Genomic DNA, 24,936 nt, shown 5'->3' with positions numbered 1-24,936 from the left:
ACATTACGCCTAAAATGGTCATAAATACACAGATGGTTGCATACTTTCACTCAGATGTTTTGGATCGAGAGCTTGGCCATCATGTTAGGATGACAGTAAAAGCAAAAACAATCCTTGTGTTCTCACAAGGACAGTAAAACAAGGACAATTCAGACACGTGGGAAGAGGACAAAGGCTGTTTTAGAGTTAAAATTACGGTTAGGTTAAGGAAAATCGGATTTTGAATGTGAATAAATTATTTGGTCCTCACAAGGAGAGTAAAATAAATGTGTGTATGATGAAGAACAGGGTCAGGCATATAGTGAAATATAGAACAATTTTATTCTCAGAGAGTAGCTCTAGCAGAGCGTTATCTTCAGACAGAAAGGCCAAACCAACAACTGAAGTCGAACAACAATATGTACAGATTCATGACATTCCATAAAGCAACAGAATACATGATTGTTATTGTTCCACCGTATGAATATAAAAACAGATCTAGAACACTGGTTCTAGAACAAAGGTTCCAGTAGGGCAGACTTTATTCTGCATTCAGATGTTCAGTAACACATGACCTACACCCGATACTCTTCTCTCCGTCTGCACCACAGTGAACTTCATTGCCACCAAATGGAGTGTGACTGTCGTGCCATCGTTGACTTAAAATGTTCAGCCAGTGCGCCTCTCCTCAAAGGGAGCGTGTTCTTTGTCTGTATCCTCAATTTCCGTTATGTTATAAAGCAGGTGATGATGAACCAGAGAACAGACAAACACAGTCAAGTTCATGTTAACATAAAAAATATATATAATAAGTTAAATCAACCAATCACTCAATAAAGATCAACCAAACAACATTACTGTACTGACACTTCAGAGTAGAAAGAGTTTGGAGGAGAGGACAGTTTACAGGCCTAATCCCAAACCAACTCAAATAAACCTATTCCCTAGCTTGTATAAGCATACCAATGTTCCCTCGCCCCTATAACCACTACTCCTAGGTATAGGGGTGTGTTCGGTTTGGTGGTGGTGTGGTTTGGGAGTCAGGCATGTATCGTGCAGGTTTGGGTTGGATTCTTCTTGTTCTTTAACACTGAGGAGATTCAATACGGCTCAAACAACAACTGGCTCTCCCTCCCTCCCTCTCGTAGGAATATACCACATTTCTAAACACTGTCTGTCGTACATAGAACACCACAGTTAAAGGTAAACGTAGCAATATGACATCAGCATTGACAACAGGGTGACTTTCTGCTTATGCATATCAATACCGTAAGCAGGTAGGCGCCCCACTGCTTTTGATATATTGTTGCATCTAGATTTAAAAACCCAAGTCTCTCAGTCATAGGAAAATTCCACCGTTTACATCATACAAACAGTTTATACATTATCATACAAACTTAACAAACCCATCCCCAATCAATTTATTAATCAGAAACATAAATGACCCCAATCAGCTTGTTTGTTGATCAGACCTGGGAGAAAACTACAGAGAGATAAATTTTGCTTCTAGTAGGATGACATCAATCAATACTCTTCACATGTGAACATGAAAGACTAATGATTCTTTTTGGTTTATCATTTTTGTGGTCTGTCATTTAATCATTTTTGTGGAATGCAGAATTATTCAGACTGGATGAATAAATATTTGCTATGGCAATTGGGAGTGTGGAGGTCACATTGTGTTAGGGTTCGATCAAACCCTAGACACTTGGGCCTAGTGCATGATAAGTACGGTGAGGGGAAAGAGAGGGCATCTGAAAAAAAAAAAAAAAAAAAAAAAAAAAAAGTTTCACTAGAGACTATATTTATTTTCATTTTATTTTTGGGAGTATCACACCTTGTTCATTGCAGCAATCAGCAACCTTTATTCTAACAACTGTTGCCAACACTTTATTGCATTCACACTCACATGCAAGCTCCCACACACACAAGCTCACAAACACCGTACTTGCCCGGTGATGGGGACGTGGTCGGGAGGGATGTACAGAAAGCCAAACAAGTCAAACAAGAGTCTTAAATACTCAATTTCCAAACCCTCTCAGAAAACAGTCTGCAGATCTGTCTGGTGGTTCTGTAGTTCCAGGGCGGAGGGATGGACTTGCTTTGGAGAGAGAGGAAGGGTAGGGGAGAAGCCAGTTTCTAGAGGGGGCAGCTGTCCTACTGAAGAAGAAGAGAAAGAGATGAAGAATGGTATGTATAGGAAAGAAAGGGGGATGGTGAGGAAAGGATGGGGATAAGAGGGAATGTGTTCCAGTCCTTCTGGCAGGCTGGGAATACAGGTCACAGGTACAGGGGCATGGGGTTAGAGGATTGAGATGGGGGTGAGAGCTCAAGAGTTAGAGGACAGGGTTCACAGGTCGCTCCTAAAGTGCACGCTGATGCTGGGCGAGCGCTGGTTGTGGTTGGGGGTGGGGCTTAGATAGCCTAACTCCTCCTCCTGCAGGCTGCCACTGCACGAATAGCGGCCAACCTCGGGGTTGCCACGGTTTCCTCCGGTGTTGTTTCCCTCAAAGGAGCGTGAGAACACAGCGCTGGCTGTACGCGATAGGCTGCTCAGTGCGCTATGGCTCGGCCCCTTGGGCACCGATTGGCTGGACGTCAGCGTCAGACGTTTGATTGACAGATCCAGGTTCTCGCCCAGGGTCTGACCCCCTGGAGGACAAGCCTCCTTCTCCTTATGCAACCGTCCGCCTAGATGCCACTTCCTGCTTCCTGTCTTGGCCCCTCCCACCCCAGGGGTAACGCTGTTGCTGATAGTGATGGTAGGTGGAGTCAGTGAGTCCAGGCCAGCCCCTCCTGTAGGCCACACCCCTTCGTCAACTTCAGAGATATCCATCAACTCATCCGGGGAACCCAAATCCACTGCGTCTAAAGAGATAGTGAGAGGGATTAGTTATCGTTAAATGACAGACAGAATAGTAGAGCAGGCTACAGGACAGGACAGTGGGCTGGTGCTGACCCTGAGTAAAGACACCTATTTACATGGTTGCCATTCAGCTGTACTACAGTTAGTGGTGCTATGATTAGTTAACTTATCAAGTATCAACAGTTAGTAGTTATCTGAGAACAGCAACAGGCAGAGGTCTGGGCAGCAGGAGTTGTAGAAAGCAACACACATACCAACCAACCACACACACACACAAAACACATGACTAACAACTCACATCTGACTGCAATCTACAATCTTATACCAGCAGACAGACAGATAGGCAGGTCCTTCAGACACACTGAACTGATATACATACTGAAATTAAAACAAAATAAATACTGGGGAAGAGACTAATGACCAATCCAGAGCTGCCTATTGTCCTCAGCTGCTGCAACTAACCAATCAGGAGAAAGCAGTCTGTCTCCCCCGGCAACCCAGGGATGTGTTGGAGCTAGGCGTTTTAGAGACCAAAATACCTCCACCCTCCCGCCACACACACACACACACACACACACAGAGAGAGAGAAAATGGATGGAGTGAGTGATGAGGAGGAAGGGATCTCTCAAACTGAGTAAATCGGAGAACATGTCAGGAGGCAACGCAGTGCGGCGAAAGTTAGTCAGCCAACCAATCAACCGTCATGCTTAGAGAAGACCACGCCTCCACACTGTTACTTAGGTTACCCCGGGAATGGGGAGGGTCTTAGTACTGGGCCCTTCCTGCAGAGGAGGGCCCAGAACTCTCGTCCACCAATCGCCTCACAGACTTCTGCCTCCTGACCTCCTGACCCCTAGGACTGGGGTCGTGGGTGGGGCTGACCTCTGAGGCTGACCCCAGCGGCTCAGGCTCGGACTGGGTAAAAGGTCGGGGGTCGCGGGGTCGTAGAGAGTCTCCGTTGGGCATCGTCACACTGATCTCTGGGATGGATGACCCTTGACCTCCGGGGGTCACCGGGTCACCATCTACACTGACCTCCTGGGACTCTGGGGTCATGGAGATGGAGACAGATATAAAACACACACACACGAAGACACAGATAAGAGACACACAGACAGTAAAATAAATGTGATGGCAAAAAAAATCCTAGACAAAATCATGATGATCACACAGTGCAGACAGTGACATTGTACAGTTGAAGTCGGAAGTTGACATACACTTAGGTTGGAGTCATTAAAACTCATTTTTCAACCACTCCACCAATTTCTTGTTAAACAAACTATAGTTTCAGGAAGATGGTCAGGACTTTGAGCATCATAAATTTTCCAACAATTGTTTACAGACAGATTATTTCACTGTGTTACAATTCCAGTGGGTCAGAAGGTTACATACACTAAGTTGACTGTGTTTTAAACAGCTTGGAAAATTCCAGAAAATGATGTCATGGCTTTAGAAGCTTCTGATAGGCTAATTGACATAATTTGAGTCAATTGGAGGTGTACCTGTGGATGTATTTCAAGGCCTACCTTCAAACTAAGTGCCTCTTTGCTTGACATCATGGGAAAATCAAAAGAAATCAGCCAAGACCTCAGAAAAATAATTGTAGACCTCCACAAGTCTGGTTCATCCTTGGGAGCAATTTCCAAACACCTGTAGGTACCACGTTCATCTGTACAAACAATAGTACACAAGTATAAACACCATGGGACCACGCAGCCATCATACCGCTCAGGAAGGAGATGCGTTCTGTCTCCTAGAGATGAACGTACTTTGGTGCAAAAAGTGCAAATCAATCACAGAACAGCAGCAAACAACCTTGTGAAGCTGCTGGAGGAAACCGGTACAAAAGTATCTATATCCACTGTAAAACGAGTCCTATATCGACATAACCTGAAAGGCCGCTCAGCAAGGAAGAAGCTACTGCGCCAAAAAAAGCCTGACTACGGTTCGCAACTACACATGGGGACAAAGATCATACTTTTTGGAGAAATGTCCTCTGGTCTGATGAAACAATAGAACAGTTTGGCCATAATGACCATCGTTATGTTGAGGAAAAAGGGGAACGCTTGCAAGCTGAAGAACATCATCCCAACCTTGAAGCACGGGGGTGGCAGCATCATGCTGTGGGGGTGCTTTGCTGCAGGAGGGGATGGTGCACTTCACAATATAGATGGCATCATGAGGTAGGAACCTTTTGTGGATATATTGAAGCAATATCTCAAGACATCAGTCAGGAAGCTAAAGCTTGGTCACAAATGGGTCTTTCAAATGGACAACGACCCCAAGCGACTTCCAAAGTTGTTGTCCTTAAGCCATTTTGTCACAAAGTCAAGGTATTGGAGTGGCCATCATAAAGCCCTGACCTCAATCCTAAAGAACATTTGTGGGCAGAACTGAAAAAGCATGTGGGAGCAAGGAGGTCTACAAACCTGACTCAGTTACACCAGCTCTGTCAGGAGGAATGGGCCAAAATTCACCCAACTTATTGTGGGACGCTTGTGGAAGGCCACCCGAAACGTTTGACCCAAGTTAAACAATTTAAAGGCAATGCTACCAAATACTAATTGAGTGTATGTAAACTTCTGACCCACTGGGAATGTGATGAAAGAAATACACGCTGAAATAAGTCACTCTACTATTATTCTGACATTTCACATTCTTAAAATAAAGTGGTGATCCTTACTAACCTAAGACAGGGAATTTTTACTAGGATGAAATGTCAGGAATTGTGAAAAACTGATTTTAAATGTATTTGGTGTATGTAAGGTGTATGTAAACTTCCGACTTAAACTGTACATGCATGAATAATAATGCATACAGTAAACTATTAAAACAGACGAGGCAGTGATCATGTGTAAACATTCAATGTAATAACGTGTCTAGGTAACATGTACAGACAGTGATAATGTCTAGAGAAGACAGATGAGCAGAGCTGTAGTGAATGACAAGAAGCTAAATCAACGTCCTGATGCGTAGAACCCATGGCATGCTGAACTCCGGCAGAGAGTAGAGATGGGTGAGTGGGAAGGGTCTGGAACTGAGAACCTCTTATTGCAGACAGACAGCCTAATGTCTATAATCACTAGCTACAGATAACAGGCCAGATACCCTACTGACTCTCGGTTAGAGAGTTTGTAAACCGTCCGTCCGTGCGTCAGAGCCTTACCATGGCGTTTCCAGCGGTGTCCTCTGATAGAGAGTGACGTGACCGCATTCCGTGAAATCCTACAGGAGGGAATTCACATTCAATTATTAGTAGTTCAAAAGAGGTAAACAAGAAAATCAATATAAAATGCAGTTTATCAAAAATCATCCATCAAAAACATGTCTACAAACCAAGATCTTATGTTCACATTAAACTGTTAAGAGTGCAACGTGAAAATACAAAAGACAATTTTCCACTAAAATAAATAACGATCAATCTATGAACCTATGACTCTAGATCAAAATGGATACTGTCTATACTGTATTCTATTTAGCTCCTTTGCACCCCAGTGTCTCTACATGCATAATCATCTTCTGCACGTCTATCACTCCACTGTTTAATTGCTGCATTGTAATTATTTTGCGACTATGGCCTATTTATTGCCTTACCTCTCTTATCCTACCTCATTTGCACACACTGTATATATACTATTGATTGTATGTTTGTTTATTCCATGTGTAACTCTGTCGCACTGCTTAGCTTTAAATTGACCAGGTCGCAGTTGTAAATGAGAACTTGTTCTCAACTAGCCTACCTGGTTAAATAAAGGTGAAATAAATAAAAATGTACCTGGAGGAAGTATACTGTGTGGATATATTATATACACATACAGAGCCTTCAGAAAGTATTCACATCCCTTGACTTATTCCACATTGTTGTGTTAGTCGGAATTTAAAATGGATTAAATAGAAGAAGAAAAAATGTCTGTCTCTGATCTACACACAATGGCCGATTTACATGTTTGACTTAAATCTACTTCAAAAATCTATGGCAAGACCAGAAAATGGCTGTCTAGCAATGATCAACAACCAATTTGACATAGCTTAATGAATTTTGAAAAGAATAATGGACAAATGTTGCACAATCCAGGTGTGGAACACTTTTAAGAGACTTACCCAGAAAGACTCACAGCTGTAAATCGCTGCCAAAGGTGTTTCTACAAATTATTGACTCAGGTGTGAAAACTTACGTACACTGAACAAAAATATAAAAACACAAGTGTTGGTCCATGTCTTATGAGCTGAAATGAAAATAACATTTGTTTACATCCCTGTTAGTGAGCATTTCCCCTTTGCCAAGATAATGAATCCACCTGACTGGTGTGGCATGTCAAGAAGTTGATGAAACAGCATGATCATCACAGCACCTTGTGCCCACCACAGCTGTTGCCTGAGAACATAATGTTTTGTAGTACGTCCAACTAGCCTCCCAACCACAGACTACGTATATGGCATCGTGTGGGTGAGTGGTTTGCTGATGTCAAAGTTGTGAACAGAGTGCCCCATGGTGGGGGTGGAGTTACGGTAGAAGCTATGGGCAACAAACAATTGCATTTTATTGATGGCAATTTTAGCGCACAGAGATACCGTGACAAGATCCCGAGGCCCATTTATTTTTTATGTATCTGTGAGGAACAGATGCATATCTGTATTCCCAGTCATGTGTAATGCATGGAGTCGGTCCGAATTAATTTATTCCAACTTACTTATTTCCTTATATGAACTGTAACTCAGTAAAATATTGTAATTTCTTGCATGTTGCATTTATATTTTTGTTCAGTATAAACTAGATATCTGTATTTCACTTTCATCCCCAAAAAATAAAACTTTTTCGTTATGTGATATTGTGTGTAGATGCGTGAGAAAAATAAACAATTTAATCCATTTTGAAGGCAGGCTGTAACACAAATGTGGAACAAGTCAAGGGGTATGAATACTTTCTGAAGGCACTGCACATACCTAGAGGAAATATACTGTGTAGATAGAGTACATACTTACCTAGAGGAAGTAGGAGTGATCTCCACCTGAATGCTGCGAGCTCCTTCCTTACTAGCACCAGACTTCAGCGCAGCACACTGTTGGGACGACTTGATGGCATTACCCACCTAAATAACACACACAATGTTAAGTACTGACAACAACCACAGGATGCTCTGTGTGTGTCTACGGTACTGTTGAAGAACCGCTGCCTGAGGTTTGATGAAGCAGCCTTCAGGATTATAGATTAACATCTCAATGTTTTAACACTGGGATTACAGGCACCACACACACACCCTCTGGTGACATGGGAGAGGTCGGTGTCCTGGCACACACCTGTGTGTGTGTGTGTGTGTGTGTGTGTGTGTGTGTGTGTGTGTATGTTTGTGTGTGATGTCACCCACCAGTAGAGCTTCAGGGTACAGTTCTAGCTGAGCTCGATACAGAACATCATCCAGTGCCTTGGAACCCAGGTCCATCTCCCCATTACACCTGGAACACACAAACTAATCAACCCTCTCGTTCGCAGGGTTTATTTTATTTATTTTATTTAACCAGGTAGGCATGTTGCGAACAAGTTCTCATTTACAACTGCAATCTGGCCAAGATAAAGCAAACCAGTGCGTCACAGAGTTACACACACGGAATAAACAAACGTACAGTCAATAATATAATAGAAAAAGTCTATATACATACAGTGTGTGCAAATGAAGTAAGGAGGTAAGGCAATAAAAAGTCATTACAATTTAGCAAATTAACACTGGAGTGATAGATGTGCAGATGAGAATGTGCAAGTAGAAATACTGGTGTAAAAGAGCAAAAAAGTAAATAAAAACAAATATGGGATGAGGTAGGTAGTTGTGCTGTGTACAGCTGCAGTGAGCTGCTCTGACAGCCGATGCTTAAAGTTGGTGAGGGAGATAGTGGGGCAAAAAAGTATTTAGTCAGCCACCAATTGTGCAAGTTCTCCCACTTAAAAAGATGAGGGGCCTGTAATTTTCATCACAGGTACACTTCAACTATGACAGACAAAATGAGAATCCAGAAAATCACATTGTATTATTTTTTTTATGAATTTATTTGCAAATTATGGTGGAAAATAAGTATTTGGTCACCTACAAACAAGCGAGATTTCTGGCTCTCACAGACCTGTAACAACTTCTTTAAGAGGCTCCTCTGTCCTCCACTCGTTACCTGTATTAATGGCACCTGTTTGAACTTGTTATCAGTATAAAAGACAGTTGTCCACAACCTCAAACTGTCACACTCCAAACTCCACTATGGCCAAGACCAAAGAGCTGTCAAAAGGACACCAGAAACCAAATTGTAGACCTGCACCAGGCTGGGAAGACTGAATCTGCAATAGATAAGCAGCTTGGTTTGAAGAAATCAAATGTGGGAGCAATTATTAGGAAATGGAAGACATACAAGATCACTGATAATCTCCCTCGATCTGGGGCTCCACGCAAGCTCTCACCCCGTGGGGTCAAAATGATCACAAGAACGGTGAGCAAAAATCCCAGAACCACACAGGGGGACCTAGTGAATGACCTGCAGAGAGCTGGGACCAAAGTAACAAAGCCTACCATCAGCAAGGGCATTGAAGATGAAACGTGGCTGGGTCTTTCAGCATGACAATGATCCCAAACACACCGCCCGGGCAACAAAGGAGTGGCTTCGTAAGAAGCATTTCAAGGTACTGGAGTGGCCTACCCAGTCTCAACCCCATAGAAAATCTTTTGAGGGAGTTGAAAGTCCGTGTTGCCCAGCAACAGCCCCCAAACATCACTGCTCTAGAGGAGATCTGCATGGAGGAATGGGCCAAAATACCAGCAACAGTGTGTGAAAACCTTGTGAAGACTTACAGAAAACGTTTGACCTCTGTCATTGCAAACAAAGGGTATATAACAAAGTATTGAGATAAACTTTTGTTATTGACCAAATACTTATTTTCCACCATATTTTCCAAATAAATTCATTAAAAATCCTACAATGTGATTTTCTGGATTTTTCTTTCTCATTTTGTGTGTCATAGTTGAAGTGTACCTATGGTGAAAATTACAGGCCTCATCTTTTTAAGTGGGAGACCTTCCACAACTGGTGGCTGACTAAATACTTTTTTGCCCCACTGTATAAGTCTCCAGCTTCAGTGATATTTGCAATTCGTTTCAGTCATTGGCAGCAGAGAACTGGAAGGAAAGGCATCCAAAGGGGGTGTTGGCTTTGGGGATGATCAGTGAAATATACCTGCTGGAGCGACTGCTACGGGTGGGTGTTGGTATGGTGACCAGTGAGCTGAGATAAGGCGGGGCTTTACCTAGCAAAAACTTAGATGACCTGGAGCCAGTGGGTCTGGAGACAAATATGTAGCGAGGGCCAGCCAATGAGAGCATACAGGTCGCAGTGATGGGTAGTATATGGAGCTTTGGTGACAAAAACAGATGGCACTGTGATAGACTGCATTTACTGCATGTAAATGACATCGCCGAAGTCAGGGATAGGTAGGATAGCCAGTTTTACGATGGTATGTTTGGCAGCGTGAGTGAAGGAGGCTGGTTTCATGGTTAGAGGTTAGGGATAATGTGTGTGTTTTCTCACAGTGCGTAATGTATCCCAGTGATGAGTTGGACCAGGAACTCAGAGGTGACGGTCAGACGAGAGCTGATGCCTTTATACCTCCTTAGCTGTTGCCGCGGGTAACCACAGATACACACCCTGTAGACCAATCAAACAGCAGAGAATACCGTAATTCAACCAATCACAGTACAGAGAATACAGCCACCAACTAGAACACAAATGACAAGCTTCGAGAGTTTCTTTATAAAAGACCAGGATGATTTGAAAAATCCATGCCATCCATAATATACTGTTGTGTTTCTTCAAGCAGCCAGATTCCTCTAGATCAGTGGTTCAAACGTTTTATAGTCCCGTACCCCTTCAAACATTCAACCTCTAGCTGCATACCCTCTCCAGCACCAGGGTCAGCGCACTCTCAAATGTTTTTTTGCCATCATTGTAAGCCTGCCACACACCACGATACATTTATTAAACACAAGAATGAGTATAAGTTGTCACAAGCCGGCTCATGGGAAGTGACAGAGCTCTTATAGGACCAGGGCACAAAAAAAAAATACAATATTTTTGCTCTTTATTTAGCCATCTTACAGATAAAACTTCCGGTTCCGGGTTGGAGCGAGCGGTCGCATCTACACTTCGGTCCGCAGGTAGTATAACTTTTCATTACATTTTCATTACATTTCATTATAGTACAACGGTTTGATTTGTCTAATCTTAGCAATTTCTTCTTAGCTAGCTACATAGCCGTCTTTGTATCAAAGATAATTGCGTAATTATCGTATTTCGTCGTCCTAACGTAGTCTACACTGCTATCTGCCCAGCAGCTAGCTAAGCAGCTAGCTAACGTCCACTGTCCACCAGCACTGTAGAAACTATTACACTCAACTGAACGACTCGATTAGTGTAGTGTTAGCTAGCTACATAGTTGTCTTTGCTGTCTTCGTATCCAAGATAATTGTGTAGTTTAGAGTGTGTAGACTTAGAGTGATTATCTTAATTTACCGAGGTTAGCTAGCCAGCTATTTGTCGTCCTTAACGTAGGAGATACTGCTAGCTAGCTAGCCAACAGCTAGCCAACCTCTACCGAATAGAACTTCAACTACCCGGTCAACATTCCGCTTCGCTCCACAGGTAGTATCACATTTTCATTTCACTTCATTACAGTACAACGGTTTGATTTGTTTGATCGTAGCTAGCTAGCTACATAGCCGTCTTTGTATCTAAGACAATTGTGTAGTCTAGAGCGATTTTCTAGGTTAGCTAGCCAGCTATTGTCGTTCTTTTAACGTAACGCAATCAACACTGCTAGCTAGCCAGCTAGCCCCCGAATAGCAGCACTGTAGAAACTATTACACTCGACGGAACGACTTGATTAGTGTAGTGTCAACATCGCAGCCACTACCAGCTAGCCTACAAAGTCAACAACGCAGCCACTGCCAGCTAGCCTACTCCAGCAGTACTGTATCATTTCAATCATTTTAGTCAATAAGATTCTTGCTACGTAAGCTTAACTTTCTGAACATTCGAGACGTGTAGTCCACTTGTCATTCCAATCTCCTTTGCATTAGCGTAGCCTCTTCTGTAGCCTGCCAACTATGTGTCTATCTATCCCTGTTCTCTCCTCTCTGCACAGACCATACAAACGCTCCACACCGCGTGGCCGCGGCCACCCTAATCTGGTGGTCCCAGCGCGCACGACCCACGTGGAGTTCCAGGTCTCCGGTAGCCTCTGGAACTGCCGATCTGCAGCCAACAAGGCAGAGTTCATCTCAGCCTATGCCTCCCTCCAGTCCCTCGACTTCTTGGCACTGACGGAAACATGGATCACCACAGATAACACTGCTACTCCTACTGCTCTCTCTTCGTCCGCCCACGTGTTCTCGCACACCCCGAGAGCTTCTGGTCAGCGGGGTGGTGGCACCGGGATCCTCATCTCTCCCAAGTGGTCATTCTCTCTTTCTCCCCTTACCCATCTGTCTATCGCCTCCTTTGAATTCCATGCTGTCACAGTTACCAGCCCTTTCAAGCTTAACATCCTTATCATTTATCGCCCTCCAGGTTCCCTCGGAGAGTTCATCAATGAGCTTGATGCCTTGATAAGCTCCTTTCCTGAGGACGGCTCACCTCTCACAGTCCTGGGCGACTTTAACCTCCCCACGTCTACCTTTGACTCATTCCTCTCTGCCTCCTTCTTTCCACTCCTCTCCTCTTTTGACCTCACCCTCTCACCTTCCCCCCTACTCACAAGGCAGGCAATACGCTCGACCTCATCTTTACTAGATGCTGTTCTTCCACTAACCTCATTGCAACTCCCCTCCAAGTCTCCAACCACTACCTTGTATCCTTTTCCCTCTCGCTCTCATCCAACACTTCCCACACTGCCCCTACTCGGATGGTATCGCACCGTCCCAACCTTCGCTCTCTCTCCCCCGCTACTCTCTCCTCTTCCATCCTATCATCTCTTCCCTCTGCTCATACCTTCTCCAACCTATCTCCTGATTCTGCCTCCTCAACCCTCCTCTCTTCCCTTTCTGCATCCTTTGACTCTCTATGTCCCCTATCCTCCAGGCCGGCTCGGTCCTCCCCTCCGTGGCTCGACGACTCATTGCGAGCTCACAGAACAGAGCTCCGGGCAGCCGAGCGGAAATGGAGGAAAACTCGCCTCCCTGCGGACCTGGCATCCTTTCACTCCCTCCTCTCTACATTTTCCTCCTCTGTCTCTGCTGCTAAAGCCACTTTCTACCACTCTAAATTCCAAGCATCTGCCTCTAACCCTAGGAAGCTCTTTGCCACCTTCTCCTCCCTCCTGAATCCTCCTCCCCCTCCCCCCTCCTCCCTCTCTGCAGATGACTTCGTCAACCATTTTGAAAAGAAGGTCGACGACATCCGATCCTCGTTTGCTAAGTCAAACGACACCGCTGGTTCTGCTCACACTGCCCTACCCTGTGCTCTGACCTCTTTCTCCCCTCTCTCTCCAGATGAAATCTCGCTTCTTGTGACGGCCGGCCGCCCAACAACCTGCCCGCTTGACCCTATCCCCTCCTCTCTTCTCCAGACCATTTCCGGAGACCTTCTCCCTTACCTCACCCCGCTCATCAACTCATCCCTGACCGCTGGCTACGTCCCTTCCGTCTTCAAGAGAGCGAGAGTTGCACCCCTTCTGAAAAAACCTACACTCGATCCCTCCGATGTCAACAACTACAGACCAGTATCCCTTCTTTCTTTTCTCTCCAAAACTCTTGAACGTGCCGTCCTTGGCCAGCTCTCCCGCTATCTCTCTCAGAATGACCTTCTTGATCCAAATCAGTCAGGTTTCAAGACTAGTCATTCAACTGAGACTGCTCTTCTCTGTATCACGGAGGCGCTCCGCACTGCTAAAGCTAACTCTCTCTCCTCTGCTCTCATCCTTCTAGACCTATCGGCTGCCTTCGATACTGTGAACCATCAGATCCTCCTCTCCACCCTCTCCGAGTTGGGCATCTCCGGCGCGGCCCACGCTTGGATTGCGTCCTACCTGACAGGTCGCTCCTACCAGGTGGCGTGGCGAGAATCTGTCTCCTCGCCACGCGCTCTCACCACTGGTGTCCCCCAGGGCTCTGTTCTAGGCCCTCTCCTATTCTCGCTATACACCAAGTCACTTGGCTCTGTCATAACCTCACATGGTCTCTCCTATCATTGCTATGCAGACGACACACAATTAATCTTCTCCTTTCCCCCTTCTGATGACCAGGTGGCGAATCGCATCTCTGCATGTCTGGCAGACATATCAGTGTGGATGACGGATCACCACCTCAAGCTGAACCTCGGCAAGACGGAGCTGCTCTTCCTCCCGGGGAAGGACTGCCCGTTCCATGATCTCGCCATCACGGTTGACAACTCCATTGTGTCCTCCTCCCAGAGCGCTAAGAACCTTGGCGTGATCCTGGAAAACACCCTGTCGTTCTCAACCAACATCATGGCGGTGGCCCGTTCCTGTAGGTTCATGCTCTACAACATCCGCAGAGTACGACCCTGCCTCACACAGGAAGCGGCGCAGGTCCTAATCCAGGCACTTGTCATCTCCCGTCTGGATTACTGCAACTCGCTGTTGGCTGGGCTCCCTGCCTGTGCCATTAAACCCCTACAACTCATCCAGAACGCCGCAGCCCGTCTGGTGTTCAACCTTCCCAAGTTCTCTCACGTCACCCCGCTCCTCCGCTCTCTCCACTGGCTTCCAGTTGAAGCTCGCATCCGCTACAAGACCATGGTGCTTGCCTACGGAGCTGTGAGGGGGACGGCACCGCAGTACCTCCACGCTCTGATCAGGCCCTACACCCAAACAAGGGCACTGCGTTCATCCACCTCTGGCCTGCTCGCCTCCCTACCACTGAGGAAGTACAGTTCCCGCTCAGCCCAGTCAAAACTGTTCGCTGCTCTGGCCCCCCAATGGTGGAACAAACTCCCTCACGACGCCAGGACAGCGGAGTCAATCACCACCTTCCGGATACACCTGAAACCCCACCTCTTCAAGGAATACCTAGGATATGATAAGTAATCCTTCTCACCCCCCCCCCCCTTAAACGATTTAGATGCACTATTGTAAAGTGGCTGTTCCACTGGATGTCAGAAGGTGAATTCACCAATTTGTAAGTCGCTCTGGATAAGAGCGTCTGCTAAATGACTTAAATGTAAATGTAATGTAAATGTAAAACCTTATTTGTTCATCAAAAATTGTGAATAACTCACCACAGGTTAATGAGAAGGGTGTGCTTGAAAGGATTCACATAACTCTGCAATGTTGGGTTGCATTGGAGAGAGTCTCAGTCTTAAATCATTGTCCGCACACAATCTGTGCCTGTATTTAGTGTTTATGCTAGTGAAGGTGGAGAATCCACTCTCACACAGGTACGTGGTTGCAAATGGCATCAGTGTCTAATGAGCGGAAGCGCAGCCCTATCCAGAAATCTGACAGTAGCTTCTGATTCAATTACATTTTCACAGAACCGCTTGTTGCAATTTCAATGAGACTCTCTTGTTCAGATATCGGTAAGTGGACTGGAGGCAGGACATGAAAGGGATAACGAATCCAGTTGTCCGTTTCGGGAAAGTACCTGCGTAATTGCGGACCCATCTCAATCAGGAGCTTCACTATATCACATTTGACATTGTCCATAAGCTTGAGTTAATTTGCACACAAAAAAATCAAACATTGATGGAAAGACCTGTGTGTTGTCCTTGTTAATGCAGACAGAAAAGAGCTCAAACTTCTTAATCATAGCCTCAATTTTGTCCCTCACATTGAATATAGTTGAGAGTCACTGTAATCCTAGATTCAGATCATTCAGGCAAGAAAAAACATCACCCAGATTGGCCAGTTTGTGAGGAACTCGTCATCATGCAAACAGACAAGTGAAAATGATGGTCAGTAAAGAAAACTTTAAGATCGTTTCTCAATTCAAAAAAATGTGTCAATACTTTGCCCCTTGATAACCAGCACGCTTGTTTTAAAAGTGTTACATGGTCGCTGCCCATATCATTGCATAGTGCAGAAAATACACGAGAGTTCAGGGGCCTTGCTTTAACAAAGTTAACCATTTTCACTGTTGTGTCCAAAATGTATTTCAAGCTGTCAGGCATTCCTTTGGCAGTAAGAGCCTCTCGGTGGATGCTGCAGTGTACCCAAGAGCCTCTCGGTGGATGCTGCAGTGTACCCAAGAGCCTCTCGGTGGATGCTGCAGTGTACCCAAGAGCCTCTCGGTGGATGCTGCAGTGTACCCAAGAGCCTCTCGGTGGATGCTGCAGTGTACCCAAGAGCCTCTCGGTGGATGCTGCAGTGTGCCCAAGAGCCTCTCGGTGGATGCTGCAGTGTACCCAAGTGATGTCGGGAGCAACTGCTTACACGCACGTTACCACTCCACTATGTCTCCCTGTCATGGCTTTTGCACCATCAGTACAGATACAAACATGAGCAGCAGCTGCGTTTGGCTACATACGGACCGTTAGTGGATTTCCCATGAGAGAGTAACGGTTAATGTGATTAGATGTTCATTATTAGGCTACCTGTGTTTGACTTTGTGTTGTTATTTTGCTGAACACTAGATAGTTTCATTTTATTGTTGTCGGTGAAACGAGGCTACTCGGGTGACAAAAAAATAAAATAAACTCAACCAAATGTGAATCACATTTTTATTTGCCGTACCCTGATGGCATTAAACGTACCCCAGTTTTGGAATTCCTGCTCTAAGGCAAAGAGTAGAACTGCAGTGAGCTGATCACCTCTCTGTCTCTCTTTAGCTCAGTGTTCATCACACTAATGCTCAACCACTGCCAGCAGATTAACAACTCCTCAGACAGAGAGCTTGTGTGTGTGTGTGTGTGTGTGTGTCCTAAGCTCTCAGGGAAAGTGGTAGTATCTTGGCCCAGTTCTCCACTAAAGTCTTTAAGAGGATCAAATAAGCGGATGCTGGCAGGGGAGCGCGTGTGTGTGTGTGTTACCTGGAGCTGAGCTGGCAGAGGGACTGCAGAGATGAAGAGGTCATGTAGCTGAGAGCTGCATTGTAACACAGCAGCAGGAAGGTCAGCACCTCGAACCTACACACACACACACACACACAGCAACGTTAACACAAACCAAGATCTAAAGCACTTCAGCCAAATTGCCATAAAACAAATATATCACACTGCAGCCCAGCTCCAATTCAACCATAACTCTGTCTGACCTGTTCTGAGCCGTGAAGGTTTCTCTCTGTAGGTGAGGCCCGCTGTACACCACTCTACGCAGCCCATGATTAGCTAGAGCCCCTTCCGTCAACGCCAGGGAGCCAATGGTGGAGGGCTGGGGGGGAAGGGTTTATTCATATTACTAACTTGATCTATAAAAAGTTATTTAAAGATGGTCATGGATTATAAACTATTTCATATAGGGAGGATTTAATAGTTAGCCAACCCCATCCAAATACCATGTTCATAGAGAAAGACTGACTTGAAAGGTGTACTTACCTCGTGGTAGACTGAGGGTTTGGAGAGGGAGGGGACAGTGAAAGAAAGGACTTTACTCTGTCCGTCCTTATCTACAATCTCCTACAGAGAGAGAGAATGTCAGTGTGTGGGCGAGGGAAATAAAAGCTATTTTAAAGAGTACACCTTAAAGCGAAGCAGTGTCTCAGTGGTGTCTGTCTGTGTGTAAAGGCCTGTTTGGCGATGTCAGAGCTGTTAATGTCAGGATGAGTAATAGCGGTGACAGGATGCTGAATGACAGCTGACCTACTCTGCTATTCTGAGACAGACAGCGAGAACAAGAGCGAGAGAGAGAAAGCTCTAATTGCTAACCCCCCAACACCCTCCTGAAAGTGTGTGTTAGAATGTGTGTGTGTATCTCACCAGATTATATATCCCCAGTAGCAGGGCCTCTATACAGCCAGAGGTATGTGGGTCCCTGGCTGCAGACGGAGCCAGGAGGAGGGACCAGAGCAGCTCAGGGAGGAACTGGAGAACAAACCGCTGCAGCCGTGGCTCTCCGCTACGATAGAACTCAAACAACTGGTGACACACTGGCTCTAACAACTAGAAGATAGATATAGAGGAGAGGATTTGAGGGAGGGTTCACTTTTTGAAATTTTAACTTAGTTCTGTTAAATACCTAGGTTGTTAGTGTTTCATTAGCTGGATATTTAGCAAAGTCCAGAAGCTCCTGGTGAGCATTTTTGCAGAATGTAGCAATGCTAGTGGAAACGGATTGTATCAGTGTTTGCATTAATGTTGTATGTGTGTAGTACATACATCACTGTAGTTCTCCCTGATGACTTTGTAGAGCGCTGGGACCAGGGAGCCTTTCTCCTTCAGAGACGCTGCATAGCTGGACACTGCACTGTCAGGAAGGGTCTGTACACAATCACACAGATCAACACTCTGTACCTGGAGCAACCTTGAAATAACAGGTACCTATGTGTGTACTAAGCCCACACATCTACGTGTGTGTGTGTGCTGACAGACAGAGATACAGTGAACACTGATGAGGAGACAGGCACTCCCCTAACACACAAACACACCAAGGTTTCCGTGAAGAAAATGTGGCGGCAGACAGCGGACAGGCAGAATTTAATTTTCTGGACCCATATTCATTGGGTGCATAACCCACTAGGGCGACCACCCACGGTGTTCAGAATGACAGAACTCACACTTAGATTATGGTAATGCATCTTAACAGAACATGCAACTCGAGGATGCAACAGCATGCTTCCTTCTTACCGAATTCTGATGCATACTTTAAAGATGTACTTTTCCTCAGCCAACAAGACGAGTAACGAACAGCAAAATCACTAGCCTATCACCCATAGTAGAAAAGTTGACCTATTCTATTGGTCAGCTTGTCGTTCTGTGCGAGAAAGAAATAGCCTATTCCACACAGATTCTAGGACGATGTATCCCAAAATTTACACAACCATTTTGCCGAGACTTCACCAAAACATCTTTAAAAAGAGGCTGATGCAACAGATCAGAACATTTAGCATAAAAATGTTGATTAACTATTATTTCTTCACAGTAGAAGCTCAGCAATGCACACAAGGCAGTATGCTAAGCGCAAATGTTCGTTGCATAATGCAATTAGCGGGATAACAGTTGTCAAAAGCACACCGCACATCAGCAGTTTCATATGACAGACGAAAATATAATTTACAAATGTCGAAAAAGGGGAGATCTAAAGATGCAACTAGCATTGGTTGCTAATATGACGAGGATGGAAGTTTGGCTACAGGACAATGAAAGAAAATTGATTTGAAAACCAATAGTTACTGGTTTCAATGGCATATGGAAGTGTTTATAATATGCTTTAGGCCAGGCTGCTTTGAAACAAGGTAAGACAGGCCTCATAATATGACGTTAAATGTTCAGCTTTCAAACAATTAAGAATATGTTTTCAAAATGCATACTGCCTCCAGCTCATTGTAAAGCGGTGTGTGATGGATTAAAGCCTGCCTATCATTTTCTATGTACTTGAATAGCAAATGGGAAGCAAGCTTCAATTACCAGTTGAGAAATAAAAAAAGTATATATTTTTAAATTGGCGACATCAAAACTGTTTTAAAGACGCGGTGGCTTTTCCAATTGTTGTGTAATGATTGGGCTTATAAAAGCATGCTTTACCCTATTAACAACGAACGAGCTGTGTGATCAGCTGTAGCAGCAGCTATCGCGCTGATTTTCCGCTCATATACAGGCTCTGTATCCGTTTGCTTTGCGTGTGATAAATAAGACACGTAATGACCAACGAAAATACACACGCACCAATTTAATTCCACAAAATTTTGCAAATGGACCAAGAAACCGATAAGACCGGTCAAATGCATTTCCAGCGACTGGTATTTCCATCAATGAATAGACTAACAGTCATTATTTTTTATTTATGGGCTTGGGGGGGTAAAAGCTTACCGGCTAATGGAAAACCTGACTGACAGACACACACCTTAAACTCTGACAGCCACTCCTCCACCACTCCTTGGTCCATAGCCAACATCTTCCCTCATCTGCTGTTGTGGACACACCTCTACCTGGGAAGCAAAGAGAGACTGTTGTTAGTACTCTAACTAAGACAGACACACAATACAAAATCCATCTCTCTTTCCCTCACTCTCCCTTAGTTACAGCTTCACACAATCTCTGCTGTTTCACACCTCTCTCACTATCAACAGCACTCTCCCTCGCTCTCGCCTTATAATGTTACTTCAGGCTCTCCCGCAGTTACATAAGAGTGTGTGTGAGAGAGATAGGGAGGAAAACAGTGCTAAGCCCCCACTCCCCCATCCATTTCTCCCCTCATGGATTTGATATGTTTGTTCAAGACAATGAAGTACAGCACTAATTCTGTGTGGTGTGTGTGTCGTGAGAAGTGGGTGCAAGGAGAGGAGATGGCCCATGTCCACACACCGTGAGAAAGAGGGGGGAAGAGAGTGAGAAAGAGAGGGGAAGAGAATGAGAAAGAGAGGGGGTGAGAGAGACCAAACTCTCATGCAGGAACATGTGCTCAGATTGGAATTATTATTTCTTCAACTATTTCTTAAGATTATTTACATTCACATGATGTCACACAAACACAACACATTGGTCTGGTTCCACAAGACTACACACAAAGTCACGCACACACACACAGCTCCTCGTATGGTATAAACAGAGCTAGATGAATCATGCAAATATCATCCATCTACAGTGTGTTTCCATGAGCTCAGATCTGGCCTACTAGACTAGAAGACATAATGACCAAACGTTGACCATGGTACCGGGGGATCACCGAGCTAAAGCAGCATGTAGTGCTGCTCCCATGTTTCATGAGCTGAAATAAATTATCACAGAAATGTTCCATACACACAAAAAGCTTATTTCTCTCAAATGTTGTGCACAAATTGGTTTACATCACTGTTAGTGAGCATTTCCCCTTTGCCAAGATAAATCCATCCACTTGACAGGTGTGGCATATCAAGAAGCTGATTAAACAGTATGATCATTACAATGTGCAGTTTTGTCACAACACAATGGAACAGATGTCTCAAGTTAAAGGAGCGTGCAATTGGCATGTTGACTGGAGGAATGTCCACCAGAGCTGTTGTCAAATAATTTCATGTTCATTTCTCTACCATATGCCGCCTCCAATGTCACTTTAGCAGTATGTCCAACCGACCTCACAACCACAGACCATATGAACGGCGTCGTGTGGGCGAGCCGTTTGCTGATGTCAACGTTGTAAACAAACAGAGTGCCCCATGGTGGTCGTGGAGTTATGGTTATTGAGAGGACAATGAACACAATTGCATTTTACAAATGGAAAGGTTAATGCACAAAAATACTGTAACAAAATCCTAAGGCCCATTGTGAGGCCCATTTTCTATGACAACAGATGCATATCTATACTCCCAGTCATGTGAAATCCATAGATTAGGGATAAATACATTTATTTAAATTGACTGATTTCCTCATTATGAACTGTAACTCAGTACAAATGTTTGAAATTGTTGCGTTTTTATTTTTGTTAGTATAGGTGGAGACAGTGGAGTGTTGCGAGGCGGCTGGTCAATATTGCCCAACACCAAACAGGAACGTGAGCGTGTGTGTGTGTATTCTAATATTCACCTCCATGTTTCACAAAACCTGTTTCAGAGAGCCTGCCAACCGGATATAACTGCAATCACAAAGACTCCATTCACGGTCACACACACACACACACACACACTGACCTCTAGGTTATTACCACAGAGCTTAAAACAGGCAGCCTTTCCTCATAATCCTCTCTATTTAAACAACACATTCCTCTGCTAGTTTACACTTCTAATCTTCTCTGTGTGTGTGTGGTCCGAGAGGTACAGGAAGCCCAAACAAGAGTTGCAGCCAAACAAACAACCTTTAACATCAATAGGCCAGCCACACACACTCCAGGTGGATGCTATGTCCACAGTAGTAGTTTCTTCTCCATCTATCAATCACAGCACCAATACCATCAAACTTGTCCTATAAACACAGCCTATCAGAAACAAGCTAACAGACAGCACAGCCGATCACATACTCTTACACTGGCTAACTGGAGAACAAGCTATTCTGAATCAATGCTATTACACAACACACTACTTACTGCGCTGTCAGTAGGAGATCTTTTATCGCAAGACTGTATACCAACGCACACAGAACAGACACATCCACCCACTCCTCCTAGACAACTCACTCACTATGACATCTCTTTCCAATACATAGGCCTACTCACACTATGATGTGTCCCAATTCTCTGTGCTTTCTCTCAAAGAATGCACTCCTCCCCACACATTTAAAAACAATGGGTTGGTGTAAGCAAGGGCTAGCCGTGTTCAAAGCAAGTTTCCACCATATTTCTTACACGTCTTATTCCTTATGAATCAAAGAAGTGAACAAGTGAAAAATGGACAGGGCAAGCCAAGGGCTGCTCTGGCATGTTATCAGACCGGAGCAAAAGCCAGGAAGTGAATGGGCCAATCAGAAAACCCTGTTTTGGAGAGCTTGGAGGATAGAAGAAAAAGCTGCCCGAGCCGCTTTTTCCTGTGTTACGGGGTAAAACACACACACGGCAGTCATATAATTGTGCCATGCCCTAGAGGAAACAGAGGAGCGATAAAGAAAGAGCGCTGGAGCCCAAATGAGGTGAAGGAATGTCCTGAAAATAGTCTGCATTATCCTCATACTCACTCACATGAGTACACACACAATCCTAGCAGATCTCCCTCTCCTTTGGAAATAATGCCCCCGCTTTCCTAACCTCTTACTTCCTCTCCTCATCGCTCAATCACCCGATTCTGCAGAATCTGCACCCCCCCCCCCCTTCCCCCGCAGTAGTTTCTCTGCCAGCAGCAGTAGTGTGCCTAACTCTAATTAGTAGGTCTGTGTGTGTGGTCTGATAGCTGTGGGTTCTGAGAGAGAAAGTGGACAGGCTGGAATCTTCTTATAGCAGCCTGCACTCCTGTTCTCTCTCCCTCTTTCTTCATCCCCCTCTGTCTCAGGTAACTATAGGCTCGGCCCTGATCATATTTACAGAGAGCTCCTCATACTGCTGTTTGGCAAACTGTTCTATCATTATGTATAGCAGAGGGACTGTGTGTGCATGTTTGTACCATCCTACAGAGGTTCCACTGCATTAGAGCCGTGTTTCTCGCCAGTCTCCAGGGCTTTACTGAGGAAAGCTGCGTCACATGTCAGCTATTGCAAAAATCTGAACAATGCATTACTCAACCTGCCCGACAGGCAGGGCAGAGAGAGCACACACACACACACACACACACACACACACACACACACACACACACAGCAACATTGATAATGAAACACAGGATTTTAATCAAACATGCTTGACAGAGCGAACACAGACACCTGGCTGAAGACTAAGTATAGGGTACACACCCACACCTATGTCTATGTAGTGCCCACCACTGATCGATCCTACAGGACTATTGATCAGCGTACAGCCACAATATCCACCGGCAGAAACCCTAAGCAGTAGTTAGACCATCACTATAAACATCATCCTTGCCATCATCATTTAGCTACATAATGTGGAGACTAAACCACTGACCGACTGAAAAGGATACTGCTTGACATTAGACTATGGGTACTTGCTAGCAAGCTAACCAGAAGACGAGCTGAGGGACAAACTTTTTGACAGCCTTCTGGCTAAGGAAGCTACCTGTCCTGGGCTTGTCAGGCCAATGACAGTTAAACCTGATAGCTAGCATGCTGGCCAACGTAGTGACGGACCTAATTTGCTGCTAATTGTGAGAGTTTCACTTCACGCCTGTCAGTTGGCTAGCTAGATGCTAGCGAGCAAGATCCTTCACCTTTCACACAGCTTCGCATGTCTGGTCGACAGCTATACACAAGCTCGCTACATACAAACTGTAGCTAATTTAACTATTCTCGCAAATTACTTTGTGTGAGTTCGCTAGCAGCAGATCTAGCTAATTTATATGCTTCCGAGCTCGACATAATCTCTAGCCGAATCGGCCAGGTTTCAAACTGAAAATGTGCATGCAGAAAGCGCTCTCCAAAAAGACGAACGAACGAGCTGGCTGGAAAGTTGTTTGTTTACTTACTATCATGCTATCTCGAGATTTCCTTTGTCTCCAAGTCCACTATTGTTCCGTCCGAGGAAATGGGTAGATATCAATTACTCCATAAAGACACTAGCAAGCTAAATCATTAATCAACATCAAAACCTCCATTTTCATTTACTCCCACCACTCTCCAACACTAGAGTGAACTCGAGAAGGACTAATTCGGAATGACAGGAATGGTAAGCCAATGGCTAAGCAGTATAAAAAGTAAGAACCGCGCCTTCAGAAATAGCGACCAATTAAATTTGATGTAGGGGCGGGACATAATAATTTTTTACAAATAGGGTAGATTGTCGCTGTCATCGCTGTTTGACAGTCTGGCCATGGTCATAGTTATATGATTTATGACCTTTGTGTTTTAGCCATCATATTTTATAGTTTTAACTTTTAAATGAAACTTTGATACGTGATTTTAAAAAGGAAAGTATACTATGTTCCATATGAAATCAAATCTATTTTTATTTGTCACATGCGCCGAATACAACCGGTGTAGTAGACCTTACAGTGAAATGCTTACTTAAAGAAAAATACAAAAAAGTAACAGATAAGAAAAACAAACAATTAAGGAGCAGTAGTAAATAACAATAGCGGGGCTATATACAGTGGGTACCGGTTCAGAGTCAATATGTGGGCACCAGTGTCGGGGTAATTGAGGTAATTATGTACATGCAGGTAGGGTTATTAATGTGGCTATGCATAGATAATAACAGAGAGTAGCAGCTATGTTGTCAACTCTTTAAAGGGTATGTATTTATAATATGCTGGATTATAAATGGTATGTACATGGTTATTACTGCCGGTTCCATTATATAAAAATGTTATGGTAGGTCTGTAAAAATAATGATAAACTGGGTGGTCGAGCCCTGAATTCTGATTGGCTGACATCCGTCTATATCAGACCATATACAAAACATTAATTTTAATTACGTCAGGGGTTTGTGATATATGGGATA

At 44.5% G+C, this 24,936-nt stretch overlaps 1 protein-coding gene across 5 annotated transcripts; it reads right to left on the bottom strand.

Annotated features, from left to right (window-relative positions):
- Nucleotides 1-297: 297 nt before the first annotated feature.
- Nucleotides 298-24,144, bottom strand: hycc1 (hyccin PI4KA lipid kinase complex subunit 1). 5 transcript variants are annotated; one of them, XM_064983214.1, is made up of 13 exons: nucleotides 23,963-24,144; nucleotides 19,828-19,912; nucleotides 18,144-18,245; nucleotides 17,745-17,927; nucleotides 17,364-17,444; nucleotides 17,084-17,199; nucleotides 16,860-16,955; nucleotides 10,407-10,523; nucleotides 8,213-8,300; nucleotides 7,830-7,936; nucleotides 6,013-6,071; nucleotides 3,593-3,892; nucleotides 2,716-2,847 (listed from the first exon to the last, which is right to left on the bottom strand). In XM_064983214.1, the coding sequence occupies exons 2-12, from the start codon at nucleotides 19,876-19,878 to the stop codon at nucleotides 3,612-3,614; spliced, it is 1,281 nt and encodes a 426-aa protein (XP_064839286.1). In that variant the 5' UTR covers nucleotides 19,879-19,912; nucleotides 23,963-24,144; the 3' UTR covers nucleotides 2,716-2,847; nucleotides 3,593-3,611. The 5 variants fall into 5 exon arrangements, with proteins under 5 accessions (XP_064839282.1, XP_064839283.1, XP_064839284.1 ...); XM_064983210.1 differs by lacking the exon at nucleotides 3,593-3,892 and having other exon boundaries at nucleotides 298-2,847; XM_064983211.1 differs by lacking the exons at nucleotides 3,593-3,892; nucleotides 23,963-24,144 and adding an exon at nucleotides 22,111-22,303 and having other exon boundaries at nucleotides 298-2,847.
- Nucleotides 24,145-24,936: the final 792 nt, after the last annotated feature.

This window comes from Oncorhynchus masou, chromosome 13 (assembly GCF_036934945.1).
Source record: "Oncorhynchus masou masou isolate Uvic2021 chromosome 13, UVic_Omas_1.1, whole genome shotgun sequence".
In the NCBI taxonomy this organism is placed as follows: Eukaryota; Metazoa; Chordata; class Actinopteri; order Salmoniformes; family Salmonidae; genus Oncorhynchus; species Oncorhynchus masou.
This window is presented reverse-complemented; position numbering and strand designations above follow the sequence as displayed.

Excerpts from the sequence above, each read along its gene's own strand:
- hycc1 (XM_064983210.1), bottom strand. The coding sequence starts at position 19,878 with ATGTTGGCTATGGACCAAGGAGTGGTGGAGGAGTGGCTGTCAGAGTTT. Across the intron at positions 18,246-19,827 it reads AGTGGCTGTCAGAGTTTAAG|ACCCTTCCTGACAGTGCAGT; the intron begins GTGTGTGTCTGT and ends GATTGTGTACAG. Across the intron at positions 17,200-17,363 it reads AACCCTCAGTCTACCACGAG|CCCTCCACCATTGGCTCCCT; the intron begins GTAAGTACACCT and ends CTTCCCCCCCAG.